The 17,129-nt window shown below is 40.4% G+C and overlaps 1 protein-coding gene across 1 annotated transcript in view; it reads left to right on the forward strand.

Moving 5' to 3' along the window:
- The first annotated feature begins 301 nt into the window (after positions 1–301).
- klf7b (Kruppel-like factor 7b) overlaps positions 302–17,129 on the forward strand; it is a 64,507-nt gene continuing 47,679 nt past the window's right edge. Inside the window, exon 1 of the mRNA XM_034885240.1 lies at positions 302–783. Within this exon, the coding sequence (XP_034741131.1) occupies positions 682–783 (102 nt within the window). The 5' untranslated portion in view covers positions 302–681. The remainder of the gene's footprint in view (positions 784–17,129) is intronic.

The following is a 17,129-nucleotide window of genomic DNA, read 5'->3' on the forward strand; positions in this document are numbered from 1 at the left end:
CGTGGTATGTTTCCTCTCAGCATGTGCAGCCTGTAATGACTGAGACATGAATGCTGCTGGTTTTATATAGGCCTCTAAAAATAACTCACCCCACACTGCCATCTACGGCCGGACTGTCAGCCTCCTGCAGCCAATAGCGTCCCTACATCCCTGAAAGCTCCGCCTGCTCACTCAGTTTCAGCGCCTCCTTAATTGGACGCCAGTGACATCATCAACCCTATTTACCTTATTAGGTCACGCATGAAATTGACTGGCAGGTGGCTCCTCCCCTGCCTCCCTCCCCTCTCGCGCCGGTCGCCTGGATTGCAGCGCGGTCCAGTCTGCTGCTGGAAGAGCAAACCTGGCAACCTGGCAGCTTGTCCGGACTGGAGACCGTTGGCAATCTGGCAATGCGGAAATAGATCTGGCACCCCCGAGCCAGGACCGAGGAGAGAGGCGTGACTGAGCGAGCAGAGAGGAGAGTGGATTGCGTTGGCAAAGATAAAATAATCAACTATTTCTTTCTTGTTGGCTTTTTTCTTTTTTAAATAAAGTGCTCAGGTGCGCTCGTCTGCATCGGCTGGGATTTTTCCAGCACTTGTTTTTCAACCTGACAAGTCTGGGAAGAAGGAAAGAAGAAGTGCGTTTTTATCGTTTGGATTCCGGACTTCTTTACTGACTTTTCCTATTTTTGTATCGAGCATGGATGTGTTGGCGAATTACAGTATTTTCCAGGAACTCCAACTCGTTCATGACACTGGTTATTTCTCTGCGATGCCTTCCCTGGAGGAGAACTGGCAGCAGGTCAGATTCTGCGTTTACTCTTCTTTTCCGGGAAATTGGAGGGGTTAGGAACTGGGATGAAGTGCCATGTGTGCGCCGGCTGGTGTTTTCGGTGTGTGGTTTTAGTGTTATGCATCAGTAGAGCGGCAGCAGCGGCAGACCCGTGTAGTTGCGTTAGTTTTTCTGTCGCTCACATGGAGCACGGCGAGGTCCGCTGACAGGAGAACACACACACACACACACACACACACACACACACACACACACACACACACACACACACACACACACACACACACACACAGATAGGAAGGAGAGGATATAGACAGCGCATCAAGCACTATGGACATAGAGCATTTTAAAATGCGTACAGAAACTGAGAAATATTTACATTTTCGCCAACACGCCCCATTATATGAACGAAGGGTCCCTTAAATATCCTTAAACATACTTAAGGGTTTATTAAACCCCCTAGGCCTTAGTGTAAACGCAGGGGCATGTAGCTGTTGTCCTGTGAAATCCCCCATGATGATATTTTGATTTTGACTCCAAACCTAAAAAGCATTTTACATGCTGCTGGGGGAAAAAAACTCAGATGTCAAGCTGAAAATGTTTTTTTTTTCCAGAGGTTGGTAGTTTTATGGCTTGACTTTGGTCTGTCAATTATCAAATTCAGCTTGTTTACCACTTACTTATCCCACACATATTCACCCCAATGGTAATATGAAAGGCTGTGGGATAGAACTCTGCAATGGCAGGTACTGAAAATCCTGCTATCATTAGAGAGAGAGAGAGAGAGAGAGAGAGAGAGAGAGAGAGAGAGAGAGAGAGAAATAATCTCATGCTTTGCTTTTTGTCCTGTTCTACTGGATGAAGTTACTTCATGATATATTTAATTGACAGATGAGAACTGATTGAGAGCTGACTGAAGATGACAGTGGAGTGATTTTGTTTTTTCCGTCCAACCTGATGATGAATGCACCCTTAAGTGTGACTGATTTAACCTATTGACCGGTCTGTCAGCCTGATAGGTTTGAATTATCACACACATGCACACACACACACACACACACACACACACACACACACACACACACAGGCCATGAAAGATGGACACATGCTTAATAGCTAGTGACTTGTTCTTAAATAATATATCCACATCTGCCACTGTTTGTTTGCTGAATTATACATTATCAACCACTGCTGAACATACTGAGCATGAGAGCCCACAGTCTTATACCCTTTGTCTGACATGTACACTATTAACTGTACTGATTATGGTGATTTTTTTGTGTACGGCATACAACCCTGTGGACGTTTTGTGGTCTGTGGAGGTGAAAAACATTGGCCTTTTTGATTCCAGGAATAGAGTAAAGGTTTCAAAATCTGAATGAGGAATACTTTTAGATTCAAAAGAGATAATAATTTAATAAGAGTATCAGGTGAAACAAATATTTTCCCTAAAGTTTCCCCCCTATGAACTTGAGAAATAAGCCGCTAATTGGAAGTGACTTCAGCCTTGTGTGAGTGTGTTTTGCCACCATTATCTGCCATTTAAGGTGCAGTAAACCAAAGCCTCCCAATAGGTCCCTGTATGTACAAGATCCACTTAAATGGTTCTGGTTCGCTATTTAAAAGAGTTGGACTATGGGTGTTTATTAGGCATGGGCCGGTATGAGATTCTGACGGTTTGATAACCTTCAGCAAAAATTGAACACAATGGATTTTATTTTGAAACAACTTTCTGAAGACTTCTAAAAAACAGCTCATACCTTAGGAACGGTATGACAGAAAACCGTGACTTTTTCAGACCTCTGTATACCTTGAAACCGGTACTCGGGCCATGGCTAGTGTTTATAGGCCTGAATGAGGCCCAGACTGCATCCCTCCTCCCTGACTGTCTTACTGACACAAATTCACTCTGCCTCCTCCTATTTTTAGTCTAAACAGCACGTAGTTTCATTCACTGTAGCCTATATTTCCCGTCTGTAATCATATTGTTAAATGATTGAGAGGTTTCATAGAGTTTCAGGTTTTGATGTCATGTCTCATTTTCCACAGAATGGCTGCAAAAGCTGTTTAAATTGGTGCAGAGAGACAGGAATGTAGAGCTGGGGGGGGAAGTAATTCCACTCGGTTTATCCACACTTTTATTTGCTGCACATAGCTGCACATATTTCAGCCAAATCCAGTTAAAATAAGAGTACACTGTAAGGTATCGTTGGAAATGTGACAGCTACTGTATGTGACACCTTGTTTTTTGCACTAAAACCAAAAGGGAATGATAGCAGTTGTTTTATGTGATTGGCTGAAATTAGTTGTTTATTTGGATCCTCATTGGTAAGTCCTGGACCTGTAAGATGGATTTGCTAATAGCTAGCTGTCAAGGTGTGTGCTTCTTCTTCATGTGGAGTTGTTCTGCCAAAAATGGCCATAAATAAATAAATTATTCTCAGACCTCCGGGTTAATGAGCAAACTGCTAATTTGAGCTGTTTCATTACCATGAACAGTTTGGTTCTTTGATGTATTGGTTGCTGTTACTATCTAGCTAACAAGATGCAACAGGTAAAGACGAGCTGATGGAGCTTCTTTTAGTGGAAGCTAGCAGTTTCCCCTTGCTTCCAGTCTTTGTGCTAAGCTAGGCTAACAACATCTGGCACCCGGCGTTTGGACGTATCCCATCATATTTGTAAATGTAGCTTCTAAGAAATGTCCACTTTACTCACACAAACTATTACACAAGTTTTAATACTCTACAGTGAGGGCGGTTTTCATATAAACTCAGGGTGGAAAAATTTGTTATTGTAGATGGAAAACTGATTAAAAAAAAATGTTTGTCAATTTTGTCTGCACTAGTGGGGCCAATCTCAGAGAGAAGAGAGAGACAGACAGACAGGCAGACACACTGGGACCAGGCATATTCACATTTTTTCCAATCTTGTTCCTTCTGTCTCCCTCTATCCCCTCTTTCACTGAATCACACACGCACACACACGGCTGGCATGCACTAATGGAAAGCTATGGCAGAGTCTGGCAGGACTCATCCCGCCACTTTCGACAGTAATTGGCCGTTTGCTGTCAGACAGACAGAGAAAAACACACACACACACACACATACACACACACACGCAGACACTGAGTCACAAACAAACAACCAGAATTTTGTGTGTCATTTATCTGGCTTGTTTGTCCCTGCATCATGCTTATTGTCTTTTGTTTCCTTGTTCTGGCTTCTTTTATCAGCTGCTTTGCATCATAGCTAAACATCTGGAACAAACACACAAACACACACACACACTAGGGGTGGGGGAAACAATCAATACAACATAGTGTTGCGATATCTTCTTTGACAATCCCATTTTGCAGCAATAAAATTAAAGTGAGATGAACAAACACAGAGAAATGTATCTGTTTAGATAAAACAGATGTTAACAAAGTTTCTTTTTGGGGACATCATTTGAAATTGGGGAAAAATTATAAGTATATTGCAGTATATTGCAATATGTTTAAAATCGCAATAACATCGTATTGTGCCATAAGTATCGGGATGATATTGTATTGGGAGGCGTCGGGTAATTCCCACCCCTAACACACACACTCACACACACACTCTTTCCTCTTTCTTTCTCTCTCTCTCTCTCTCTCTCTCTTTCTCAGCCGTGTTGCCTCTGACAGTATGAGCCCATATTCTGCATATAATTGCTGCATCTTTGCAGGTCCGGACTGATGTGATTTGCTTAAGGGATTTGTGTGTGTGTTTGTTTGTGTGTGTGTGTGTGCGTGTGTGTGTGTGTGTGTGTGTGTGCATGCGTGCATAGTCCAAGGATAAAATGGCAAACCCAGACTTCCCAATTAGATATAATCCATTTATTTCAAAGCAGAGCCATGCCAAAGTCTGAGGAGCTAAAGGGAAAAATAGACGGTGGCAACAAATGTTTGATGGGGATGAAAACTGCAGCAGAGGTTTAGGTTTCATGTCGTTCTTGTGAATACAGATATATCTGCATTAATAGACTCATAGGCAGCTTTTATTTTATTTGTATACTATACAGTAAATGGACACTGCATGCAGGTAAGCAGCCTCACTCAGAAGCCTAACAATGCTTTAAACCGTCTGAGTCTCTTTCTCATCTTGTCTCTTGGTTTATGTACTCTCTGTGTGTCTGTAGTTTTTTTGGAGGTGATTGATTTATTTGCTGTGGAGTCGTTACAGCACTATGCTAGACCTACCAGCTCTCTGTTTGTGATATACAGTACAATGTCTCCATTAGGCTTGACAAGCCTACAACCCACAGCCCTGCATCTTTCTTAAGAGTGCATTCTGGCAGTGTTGTACCTACTGCAGATTCCACCATTGCATGTACTTTTGTCTAATCCTCAGAAGTTCTGCAAAAGAGATACTGACAAACCTCACCAAGCACTGCTTTTTTTCAACTCAAATCATTAATGCCACAACCAATGCTAATAGTTCAGGTCAAATACAGTGATGGTACTGGTTTTGTAATTGTTCACAAATTGATTCTTCTGGCATCATGACATTGTCATGTGTCATGACATGACACATGACATTTAGAAGTGGGGTGTATTTCATGTATTTAAAGTGGGTTTTGTATTCAAACATAAAAAATGAGACCCAGTCCTACTCATAAGATTTTGACAGTCATAACATACTCAGCCAGCTGTGTAGCTTCTCATGTCCATTGTTTCCCCTTCATCTTTTCTTATTGGTAACCTGTTAACCCACTGCATGGATAAGGACCACTGCATGAACTTGTTTTTTCTCAATGTCTCTGTCTCTCTCTCTCTCTCTCTCTCTCTCTCTCTCTCTCTCTCTCTCTCTCTCTCTCTCTCTCTCCCCGTTGCTTGAGGCTGGCCCTGGGAAAGTTGACAAGATAATGAATTGCCATGCATGCTGCAGTTTTTCACATTTCACAGCCCAGTAACTCTGCATGTAGGGATGGAAGAGATGGGGGTGGGGGTGAGTGGATAAGTGGAGGAAAGAATGATCCAGAAAGGAAACACCAGTAGACACAATACATGAGGTAAGATGCATAAATGCAAGTAAATGTTAGTCAGGAAAGAGAAGACCTTATATCATGCAAACTTCCTCTTGTCTATCTTGCCATCCGTCCTGCGTTACAACTGACACGCACACACAGAGTTATGTAAGTGCTTCCTCATAGTCATAGCAGATGAAAAAAAGAGGACGATGAGGGAGATAAACAAAGGAATGGAGAGAAAAGACGTCAAAAAAGTGAGGGAGCGACACAGAGAAAGACAAAGAAGTGAAGAGAAGAAGGAATGTAGCTGCTGCTTTTGGAATCCAAATACCTGAAGTTATGCCCTTTGTAAAAAGCCAAATAAAACAAATTTATCTTGAATTCTTCTTCTTCTTGAATTCATCAACTGGAACTTTTACTACTTCCATTACTTTATTATTGTATGGCAGTATAACAATATATTTCTAGTGTAGGAACAATTAACCAGTTCATCAACCAATTTATTAAAAGAAAATTAATTAAAAAAACTTTATTCAAATATTAAATTCATTTGTATCAAAACGTATCAATAGGGTGGTTCCTGCTCTTTACTGGTCAGTAAACAATGTAGAAGCCTCCTTTTGGGCTCTGCTAATGTTTCATCACTTCTAAGGAGTGTGATGTCTGTCCTACTTCTCGAGTGAACCACATATAACATGGATTGCTATGCATTTTTCACACAATCGTTCATGCTCCTTTTAGAATGAATCCCGAATGACTTGATTATCTGTCCTTTGGTCTGGTATCGCCAAAAAACGTCCACTTGTCCAACACTAATGACTTACCGCTGCATCTGCTACAGACTACTAAGATTTCAACAATCACACCCGATGAATATAAATTAAGCAAAGATTAAGGCCAGTCCACACAAACACATTTTTTTCAAAACTGCAGCTCTTTCTATACTGTTAAGCCATTCGTCCACATGCAAACACAGTATCAAGTCACTGAAACCAAAACTTTTTGAAAACTCCTGCCTGGTTGAAGATTTTTTGAAACTCCAGTTGCATTGGTACCGTGTAGCCAGTGAAAACAGAGATTTTTGGCTTGTGAAATTGCCAGGCTCCGATTCATTAATAGAAACTTTAGTTTATCTGTATGTGTCAGACCTATGAATGACTGGCAACTTGTCCAGTGTGACCTGCGTCTTGCCCACTGCATGCTGGGACAAACCGCAGCCCGCTGTAACTCTGAACAGGACAAGCTTTGTAGAAAATAGATAGATGGAGATCCTAATGCAAATAATTATGAGGCACTATTTCACTAACATAGCTATATAAAGATAACATAGTCCAGAGACAACCACAAACCAGAGAAAGAATGCAAAGCATGTGAAGCTGTAAAATAAATTAAACCTGTAAAAACAGAAGCCTTTAGTCACAAACGTGCATCTTTACTTCTTACAGTGTGGGAGCTGGTGCCAATATTCTCAATATGAGCTGCTCTAATCACTGCATTCATTCATTTTCTTTTTATCGTTTTCCCAAACACACACACAGTTATTGTCTCCTCCTCATAATTTAAAATCACTCAAGTTAAACGCTCACACTCACAAGTTAAACACACACACACACTCATTCACCCACCCACACACACACACACACACACACACACTTGCCTGAGAACCCATATTTCAGTAAGTGAATAAGGCACTCTGTCTACGGTGGCTGAGATTAGATAAGAAAGTGAGCAGTCAGACTACAGCAGCAGGAAAGCAGAACAAATGAACTGCACTTGTGATGGAGAGAGCTTATACTGTGAAAGCCATAGCCCTGATCTTTCAAGATGAGTGTTGTTTTTTATGGAGGGCAACTCTCCAGCTCTATTCACCATGGAGCTTGATTACTACAGTTTACAAGGAGATTTATCCATTCATCTCTCCATGCTTCAAGCACACTATGGATAACAGCTGTTGAGTTTTTTTTGTATTCATAAGGAATGTAAAGTCTAACATTTTAGGTAATGTGCTGGTATTACCTGCCGTCAGATGAGAAAACCAATATCAGTTTCATCTCCGTGGCTTCGATAGAGTAAGGTGTTATACCCTAGCTTACCAAAGACTGTAAGCAGGGGCTGACTGCTGTCACAGCTCCAACAACTGCAGCGCTGTCTACTGTGTTTTTTAACAGGCTAAGAGTACATTTGTGGTGGTCAAAGCTCCAAGGTGGAATTCCTGAGACAGAGTAGATTTGCTGGCAGAAGTACCCTAAATCCACATTAAGCGTTCATATAAAGTTCAACTTTGGTGAACTAAGTTGCAATGTTTGGTCAATTAATCTGCAGGTGTTTTGATAGTTGATTAATTGTTTCAGTCATTCTCTAAATCCAGCTTCTCAAATGTGGATTTTTCCTTCCCATTATTTTTCTTTCCCATTTTACATAATTGTTAATTGAATATATTCAAGTTGTGGGCTGTTGCTCGGATAAAGCAAAACAAGGCGTCACCTTTGACTCGGAGAAGTATGCTGAGCATTTTTTTTCCACTGTTTTTTGTGCTAACCAGCTGGAGAGTCCAAGCTGTTCTTTCACCTTTTAATTTCATGTTCCACTGCTTTGCAAGAGTATAAACTGTTTCACACAAAAAAAAAAACACAACCTGCAGTCAGTCTTTAGTGTTCCAAATAAGTTCCCTTGAATCAAGAGTGCTAACTTCTGTCTGGTCGGTGACTGAGAGCGTGAGTAATTACTTCATCACAAAGCGTCCATCATGGATGCTGAGTCATTTTCTTGTCTGACTGGGCACTTAGAGAAGTCTTATGTCAGCCCCTGCACGTTAATACACACATTTGTCACTTTTTCCATTTATACCAAGTTATGAGACTGGCCTTGCTGGTCAGACACACTTTTATTTGGGAAGTTATTTCAAACCAGAAAAGTCGAGAGTTTTTGTTTTTATTCTTTTTTTATCAAGATAAATCCTTTTGGTGATCCCAGGCTGAGCTGTGTTTACACACACACACACACACAGACACACACACACGCACGAACAGCCAGGTGTGTCGGGCACTCTGCGTTTGTGTCACTACATCCTGCTGAGCTGGTGTTTGCAGACCGATTGGCTCAGGGATAAAGACTTGTGACCTGGCATACATCCAACCCTCTCATTCTCTGCTCACCAGCTCTCTCTCTCTGTCTGTTTTTCTTTTCTTCTCTCTCTTCTCCCTGCTTCCCTGGCCCCTGTTCTCCCACTAACATCCTTTATTGTTTTTGCACATTTTCAGTTTGCTCATAAAACAACTGAAAAGGTAGGAATAAAAATTCATTTTTTTGCTCTGGTCTGAGTTTTAAAAGCTGATTAGTTAGCAAAGAAAAGAAAAATAATAATAAAAGCTGATGGAAACACATTTTCCAAATAAACAATTACATTGTAGGACCTACCTAATAGCTTCCTATTAACTTATTTCTGCTTTCTTTTATTACTGCTAAAGTAGAGAAAATTAAGGACAATAAGATAAGCTGTTTGGCCAGAGTAGACAGAATAATTCATTACAATTACAAATACTAGCAGCAATAAAATGTCACGATGTACCAGAAAAGTTACTTTGGCTCTTTTCCATTAAGTTATGATCTCATGAGAAAATTCTCACAGCTTAAGTAAAGGAACACACCATCACATTTTAATTCATAGACCTGTCGTTATTAGCTTGTGTGTGAGTGTGTGTAAGAGCTTGACAAGGCCTACAATTGGCAGTATACCATCCAGGATACATACACTACTATTTGCCGCTGGTTTCTTAAAGCTGTAGAAGACTATAGTGCGTGAAAGTAATTAGACCTTGCTTAGTTTTTTTTTTTTTGTTAGGCTACTCTAAAGTAAGTCAGAAATATTTGAATAGTAATAAGTTCACCACCATGTCCCCAGGCCCCATCTCAATAACAACCAATGTCACTTTCTCACGAAACAATAAAAACACAGCTCCATTTGTGGTTCGTTTACTATGTTGTGTACATAGCTTGCAACATTAGAAGACAAAGAAGCATGCTTCTGCTTCCCCAATTCCTGTAATTGTGCCAAACCTTTTAAGGTTATTTGTTTCGGCCTTTTCCCTTTTATTGGTGACAAATGGATAGACAGGAAAGAGGGAGAGAGATGGGGGATGACACGCAGCAAAGGGCCGCAGGTCGGATTCGAGCCGCTGCAAGGACTCAGCCTACATGGGGCGCATGCTCTTACTGGGTGAGCTAGAGGCCGCCCCAATTCTGCCAAAATTGTGCATTCTGAAATTGATTTCAAAGGCACACCACCTGTACCGGGGTGACAGGAGCCGAGTCTTTAAATGGAGCTCACAACATCAGCAAGTTAAGACCACAGTATGCTAGCGGTTCACTATGTAAAGAAATATTGTATATGGCTTGAGAAAGTTTACACACCCATGCTAAAGTTGATTATAAAGAGGAATAAAAAAACATCTTTTGGAAATTGATCTTCAAGCCTTTTTAGGAAAATCCAACCTTTTAAGACCACCAATTTTCTTTGTGAATGAATAATGCATTGTAAATATATAAGTGTGCTTCCTTAAAATACAGGGGGCGTAAGTATACACACCACTAGTTAAATTCCCATAAAGGCAGGCAGATTTTTATTTTTAAAGGCCAATTATTTCAGGGATCCAGGTTACTATGCATCCTGATAAAGTTCCCTTGGTCTTTAGAATTAAATTAACCCCACATCATCACATACCCTTCACCATACCTACAGATTAGCATGGAGTACTTTAAAGGAGTTAGCTCTTTATAATGAAGCATGGGTTAGCATGGGTGAGTAAACTTTCTGAAGCCACTGTATGGCTGAAATCAGTATTACAATGTTAACGTTTTACCAAAACCTGTGTAAATCACAATTAGACAAATGTATGCAAGATAGGTTTAACTGTTGCTGTAAGTTTTACATCAGACAAAACTTAGAAGTTTAAAACCAAACCTCAGTTTGTTTGTTGTCATGATTTTGCAACAATGTTGAAATGTCACTCAAGAGTCAGTCAAGTGCGTCGTATTAAAACCAGCTCGTGCTGAGAGTTTCATCAAGGATGTCACATTGTTTTGTGTGTGTGTGTGTGTGTGTGTGTGTGTGTGTGTGTGTGTGTGTGTGTGTGTGTGTGTGTATGCCTGCATCTGAACCCAACAACACACAGAGTTGCAATGAGGATGTAGCGTGCCAGTGTTGCAGTTTGCCTTTATGCATGTGTGTGCGTGCGTGTTTGTGTTCGTGCGCAGAGTGGGACCCAGTAAATGGGTCATATGAAGTGGAGGAGGATGACCTTGGGAATTTGTCCTGTTTTTCTTTACGAGTCTGCAGACACAGTTTTTTGTCTCAGAGAGAGAGAGAGAGAGAGAGAGAGAGAGAGACAGGGAGAGTGTCAATAGAAATACAAAGACCGAGAACTGAAAGTCACATTTACCCAAAAATAGATTTGTAGACATTAAATGAAATGGTCTCCTCCAAACTGTTACCAGAAGGTATGTAATCAATGCTGGTTGTAAAATTGTTTTTTAAATACTTAAAAGAGTAGTTTTGCATATGTTTTATTTGGAAAGAGAGACATTCAATAACCTTAACCTATTTGTTAGAGCTCAAAGATACATAAATGTAAACGTTTTTATATTTACAGTAAAACTACACAGGGAACCTTAATTTGGAAATTAGAAAACAAAACCCAGACCAAAAGTACACTGAAGAATGTGCAACATGTTGTGCGCTTTTAATCTCCTCTCTTTCTGCCAGCTGTCTTTGAAGTCATTGCAATAGTATGTGTTTGAAATGTTGATCACAAGTGTATTCACCCTCCACCGGTTTTCCCCTTCAAATTACAACTCCTTACGTACGTACTTAGTTTAAAAGCAAACTTTGTTCATGTGAGGTCAAAACCCTTCGTATTTCAAAGCTGTTCCATTGCAACGTCAGCTCAGTTGGCTCCTGCCACCTAGTCATATTTTGCTTTCATCTTTTCCTCCAGCTCTCATTGGCTGGATCCACCTAATCGGGATATCAAGAAGCAAATGGCACGACAAAGAATGAACAGCTGCAGGACCAGAAATGTTAAATGTCTGAGTCACTAACTGAATCCACATTATGTAATTTTGTCTAATGTGTTTCCTGCACCAGCTTTTAGTGATCTGCCTCAGTGTTTTGGATAACACTTAGTAAATTTGGAACTACAATATCACTGATTGAATCATTAATTTTTACTTAATAACATGTTGATAAAAATAACTACTCATATCCAATTAGCTTACCTCAGAAATACTTCCTTCTAGCCTAACTTTCCTAATCCCAAATGTCCAAATACCACCCAATTTTTAATATTATTCATTAATTCTATTCATCATGAATGTGTGATGTGCTCACCGGGTCACCATTTTTCAATATTTGAAGTAATTGCTAGATTTCGAAATTAGGCCAGCTGTGTGCTGTTGTATGTAGACAAATGGTTGTAGTGTCTGGCCCAGCAGAGCCATGCCCACCAAACTTGGATATGTGGGTCGTCAGCTATTTTAATCCACAATGTTGCCAGTAGTACCAGAGGGAATAGATGTGTGCGTGTGCGTGTGCGTCTGCGTATGCATGTGTGCGTGTGTGTATGCGCGTGAGCGCATTTGCATAGATGTGCTCCCGGTCCATGTGAAAACATACACATGAACAGATACAATAGAGAAAGATTGTGTGTATCTGAGAAAAAGACAAGGAATGAGAACGTGTAGCCAGAATAATGCAAGTTAATTTGAAAATGTTGATTAAGTGTTAAGCAAGTGTGTTTATTTTAAGTTGCTATGCAGCTAAACAAACATGTACATGAATTGTAGTTAACATACTGTATATTCCTGCCATTTTATTTGCTAGATGATTGCACAAATATGAAGTAGTGATTAGATTAGGGGTCATAATTGCTAACTGTTAGCCAAGGCTAGTTTCCGGCATGCTGCATTTAGGCCCTGGAGAAACTAACTTGTTTATAAATTATAGTTGGAGAAGCACAAAAATAGAAATTATACCATTGGTTGTATACCGGAGACGGTTACTGTTATGATAATCAATTAATCGTTTCAGTAATTCTTTAAGCCAAAACGGCAACACTCTCTGACTTCAGCTTCTCAGATGTGACGATTAGCGGATTGTCTGTGTTTAAAGTTCAACAATGTGAATTTATTTCATTTTAAGACATTATAAATCAATGAATAAAGAATATATTCGGCAGATTACTCAATCATTAACATTATAAATAGTAACCCTGTTAATAATAGCCTTTTTTGCAGACCTATTTTAAATCATTCAGTCTGCTGTCATGTGGAGCATTGCCCTAGTCCACCTTACAACATGAAACCAGTGTATCCACAGAGACACTGGCAGGGAGCACAGGGGAAAGACAAAAAGATGCCTTTCCAGATTGAGGGTGGACATAGCCTCAGTCTCCAGCTGAATGAAAAGCCAACTTCACATCGATGCCAATTCTAGACATTGTGTGTGTGTGTGTGTGTGTGTGTGTGTGTGAGCGCGCGCTCCCGGTATGCTGGGGGAAGAGGGGAGACATTTGAATTATTTAAGGATGAACTGCAGGACACAGCAAAGTGGGGAGGGAGAGGGTGTTTCTCTTTTACCCTGAAGACAACTTTCTAACACAGAGAGGACTTCTTTTGGCCAGTCACACACACACACACACATACGCGGAGGCATGTATGAGGCATGTGTTCACCGTTTTGATTTGCTTTCCAGCAAGGCCAATAAGATCAGTGGCTTCCTAAAAATACAATAAATATCTGGAGGTAAAAAGAGAATGGCCCCTAGAATGAAAAAGAAGGTGTGATGACAGTAGAATATTCCCTGGAGTCACACACACACACACACACACACACACACACACACACACACTCGTGGACATATATCCATTAACTCCATTTCATAGTGCTTTTGTCACGCAGAGTAGCTCTTGAAGAGCAGAAGGTTTATGAGGATATATCCTCAGAATGTTAAGTTTCTTCATAAAGAATATTTCAAGTGGCCTGAGCAGAAAATGAAAATGTATACTAATAAATGTCTTGGTTGGGAGGGTTCTGTTCAGGATGTCTGAGCTTCTTGACATCCCAACAGTTGACACATCTTAAATTATTCAGTGTGATTAAGTTGGTTTGGAGCACAATGGTGCATTTAGTCTGTTAATCATGTGATTGTATTGTGTTTCCTCAAACAAGATTTGGTAGATCAGTTTTAACTCATGTGGATCCTAAACAACACGATGAACCACAAACAGACTCATTTTCTGAAAGTTTAACATTGTATTGATAATTACAATATACAGTACCAATGATAATCCTGATATGATAAGTCTCTCTTTGTTAAGTTCACATTCGTCTATTACAGACGATGACATTAATGAATTTAAACGAATGGAACATAAAGGAAGGCATCAGCTGGGGTTGGGTCGTAATGGATTGTGTGTGTGTGTGTGTGTGTGTGTGTGTGTGTGTGTGTGTGTGTGTGTGTGTGTGTGTGTGTGTGTGTGTGTGTGTGTGTGTGTGTGTGTGTGTGTGTGTGTGTGTGTGTGTGTGTGTGTGTGTGTGTGTGTGTGTGTGTGATAAAGGAGGGGTGACGTGAGGGATTAGGTCATCATGTAGTGTGAGCATGCGTGACTGTGTGTGCATGTGTGTGAAACAAAGGCGGTTGGGACTATGTGTATAAGTGATGACTTCACTCGTCATGCATTTATTTATGATCATTGTTAAATCTCAAGATGTGTTTGTTTTGTGTGTGTGTGTGTGTGTGTGTCATCCTAAAGGAAAAAGCCTGAAAGAGAATTTTGCTTTCTGATCTAATGCAGTGATTCTGGACAGTAAAGTCAGTGTCTATAAACGCAAACAACTGTCTTTTCCATCAGAGCTTCACGACTGGACCTCAGTATCTTAAAGGGACAGTCAAACATGTTTTTCACCATCTGTGTGTGTCCTGTACAAAGACACAGCCCAGGACATGTTGAGCCTAGTTTATCGAAGTACATGGAAATGGTAACCTACCATTAATAAATATACCTTCTAGTAACTGCAGTGTATAGTACCCCCATGTAGCCAACAGAAACATCTGCTTAAAGTTGAGGTTAATTGGGGTAAAAGGCCATCAACATACTGTTAATTGGCATGACATTGCATCCATGGCAAAAGCAATAAGTAACACCAAACTAAGTGGTTGTTGTGAGCGCATAAGCTGGCCACAAATGACATTTCATTCTTTTATATCTCCGGTCTGCATGTAGTCTGAGCAACTTTAACACAAAATACAGTTCTGAATCAGATGTTTGTATAGTACGAGACAAAAGATGTTGCAAGTTCAGGTTTTCTGAATAGCTTTATCAGTATTGTTTAAGATATCAAAGTTGTCTTTGCAACCTCAGATTATAAAACGTTATTATCAAGAGCAATGCAACAGAAAATTAAATTGGAACATTACATTTTTTAACTTTTACTGTCAACAACATACGTTTTTGTTGTGCATTTTTATCAACATGCAACTGTGTTAAAGATGAGTGGAAAGTCTGTTTTTCCTCTGTTGTTGCAGAACTCTCATGCTTTTCTGCAGTCAGATTCCCTGTGTTCCCCTTTCGGAAGGAATCACTTCACATGGGCAGGCACGTTTAATGACATTTTTAACATGTTTCGAGGCTAAAAACACATTTAAAACTTGCCCTGTTAAAGCCTGTTGGGTGCTAACTCTAAAAGGAGGATAACACGGTGTAGGCTGCACCGATTGGTTTCATTTTTCTCTCTACTGACAGCACTCCACATTTACAAACAACCGAGCTATGTGTGGAAATCGACCGGGATTCTCCTTTAAGCATCTAGCAGCTGCATGTGTTTACCAGGTGATGTTGTGTAATGAAGCCTTGCACTGAATCAGGACATAGATTTATGCACAGTTCTGCTTTGCGGAGTTAGAATAAGTCACAATTTTGCATACAGTGGTAACATGTGCACATACTGAAGTAGTAATACATGTGTTTTGGCATCTAGGTTTTCTTGTTTTTTGTTGCCTTGCAGAAATGTCTCCGGTAGTAAGATGTAGCACTGTGTTTGACATTTTCTAGCTGCAAAAGAGCTGCAAATCCAGACTTTACTTGGCTCAAGTGTTGATTTACAGCTACTCTCTCTGCTTGCCTTTGGTCTATAAACAGCATCATCGGCCGGTCACCGGTGTTGTTGACTCTCTGCCTCTGATACACATCAGCAGGTCCTCTGCCCACTCACCTTGTTAGCTCTGCTTTTTTATAAGTGGAAGAGAAGCTTTAGCAAGCAATAACAGAGAGAAATACTTTTGGAGCCCTCTGTGCATGCTGGGAAATACGTTTTTTATTGGTCCTTGGCCAGGGAGGAGGTTCTGCACAGAACCATAATGACACAAAGAACCCTCCCACAAGAGCATAGTGGATCTCTTTGGGATCCGTGATAGTGATAGATGCTTAAGTGAGCACAATACAGGACCAAAAACGTTTCGTTTTCTTTTCTTTTTTTAAATCACCCTGTGTCGTCTGAAGCGCTGCAGTCCATGCTGAGATACTGAGACCCACCTGAAATTCATCGCTCTGAATGCGGGCGGACCTTGTTGAGGAACAACAGTTTGCAGTTAAACAGTGGTTATATTTTTCTAATCTTGCTTGGAATCATAATTTCAATATTTTCTTGTGTGCTTCTCAGTAGAAGACAGTTTCGAAATCAGCTACAGGAAATATGATAGAAAGATCAAGATGAGCGCTGGATAAATTGCATGTCATTGTTCCATCCCTGGAAATGCCATGTAGCCTACATTTGAAAGTATGGCCAGTAAACCGCAAACTACAGTGTTAGAGTGCAACTCCCACAAAGAGCACAGCTGTATGCACAAAACAATGGTTGTGCACATTAGTGTGCAGGGGAGATGGTGCACAGACAGGTGCAAAAGGCCTGTTAAAATCTTTTTTATGCCCGCTTGACATTGAAGTGAATTCTCCTGAAGTGTTGCTAAGATACTTACCTGCCCTCATATTGTTTTGTTTTTTTAAACATTTGACTGAAGAATGACATTATTACAAAAGTTCACTTTGACATCTTCCTGTATGTAGAATTACCTCATCAGGGTTGCGTGCTGAGAAGAGACATGATGAAACTGTTCTTTACAAATTCATATATTTTTTTCTATAGTGTGAGATTCAAGTCATGATGTTACCTGTTCTGACAGCGCGCCTACACATACACACTCTCTCACACACACACACACACACACACACACACACATGCACGCACACTGTAACAAACATAGTTGTTGATGTGACCTTGCACAGGAGAAAGGTGACAAGCCTCTCCTTCTGCAC

This window comes from Etheostoma cragini, chromosome 11, assembly GCF_013103735.1.
Source record: "Etheostoma cragini isolate CJK2018 chromosome 11, CSU_Ecrag_1.0, whole genome shotgun sequence".
NCBI classification, from domain to species: Eukaryota; Metazoa; Chordata; class Actinopteri; order Perciformes; family Percidae; genus Etheostoma; species Etheostoma cragini.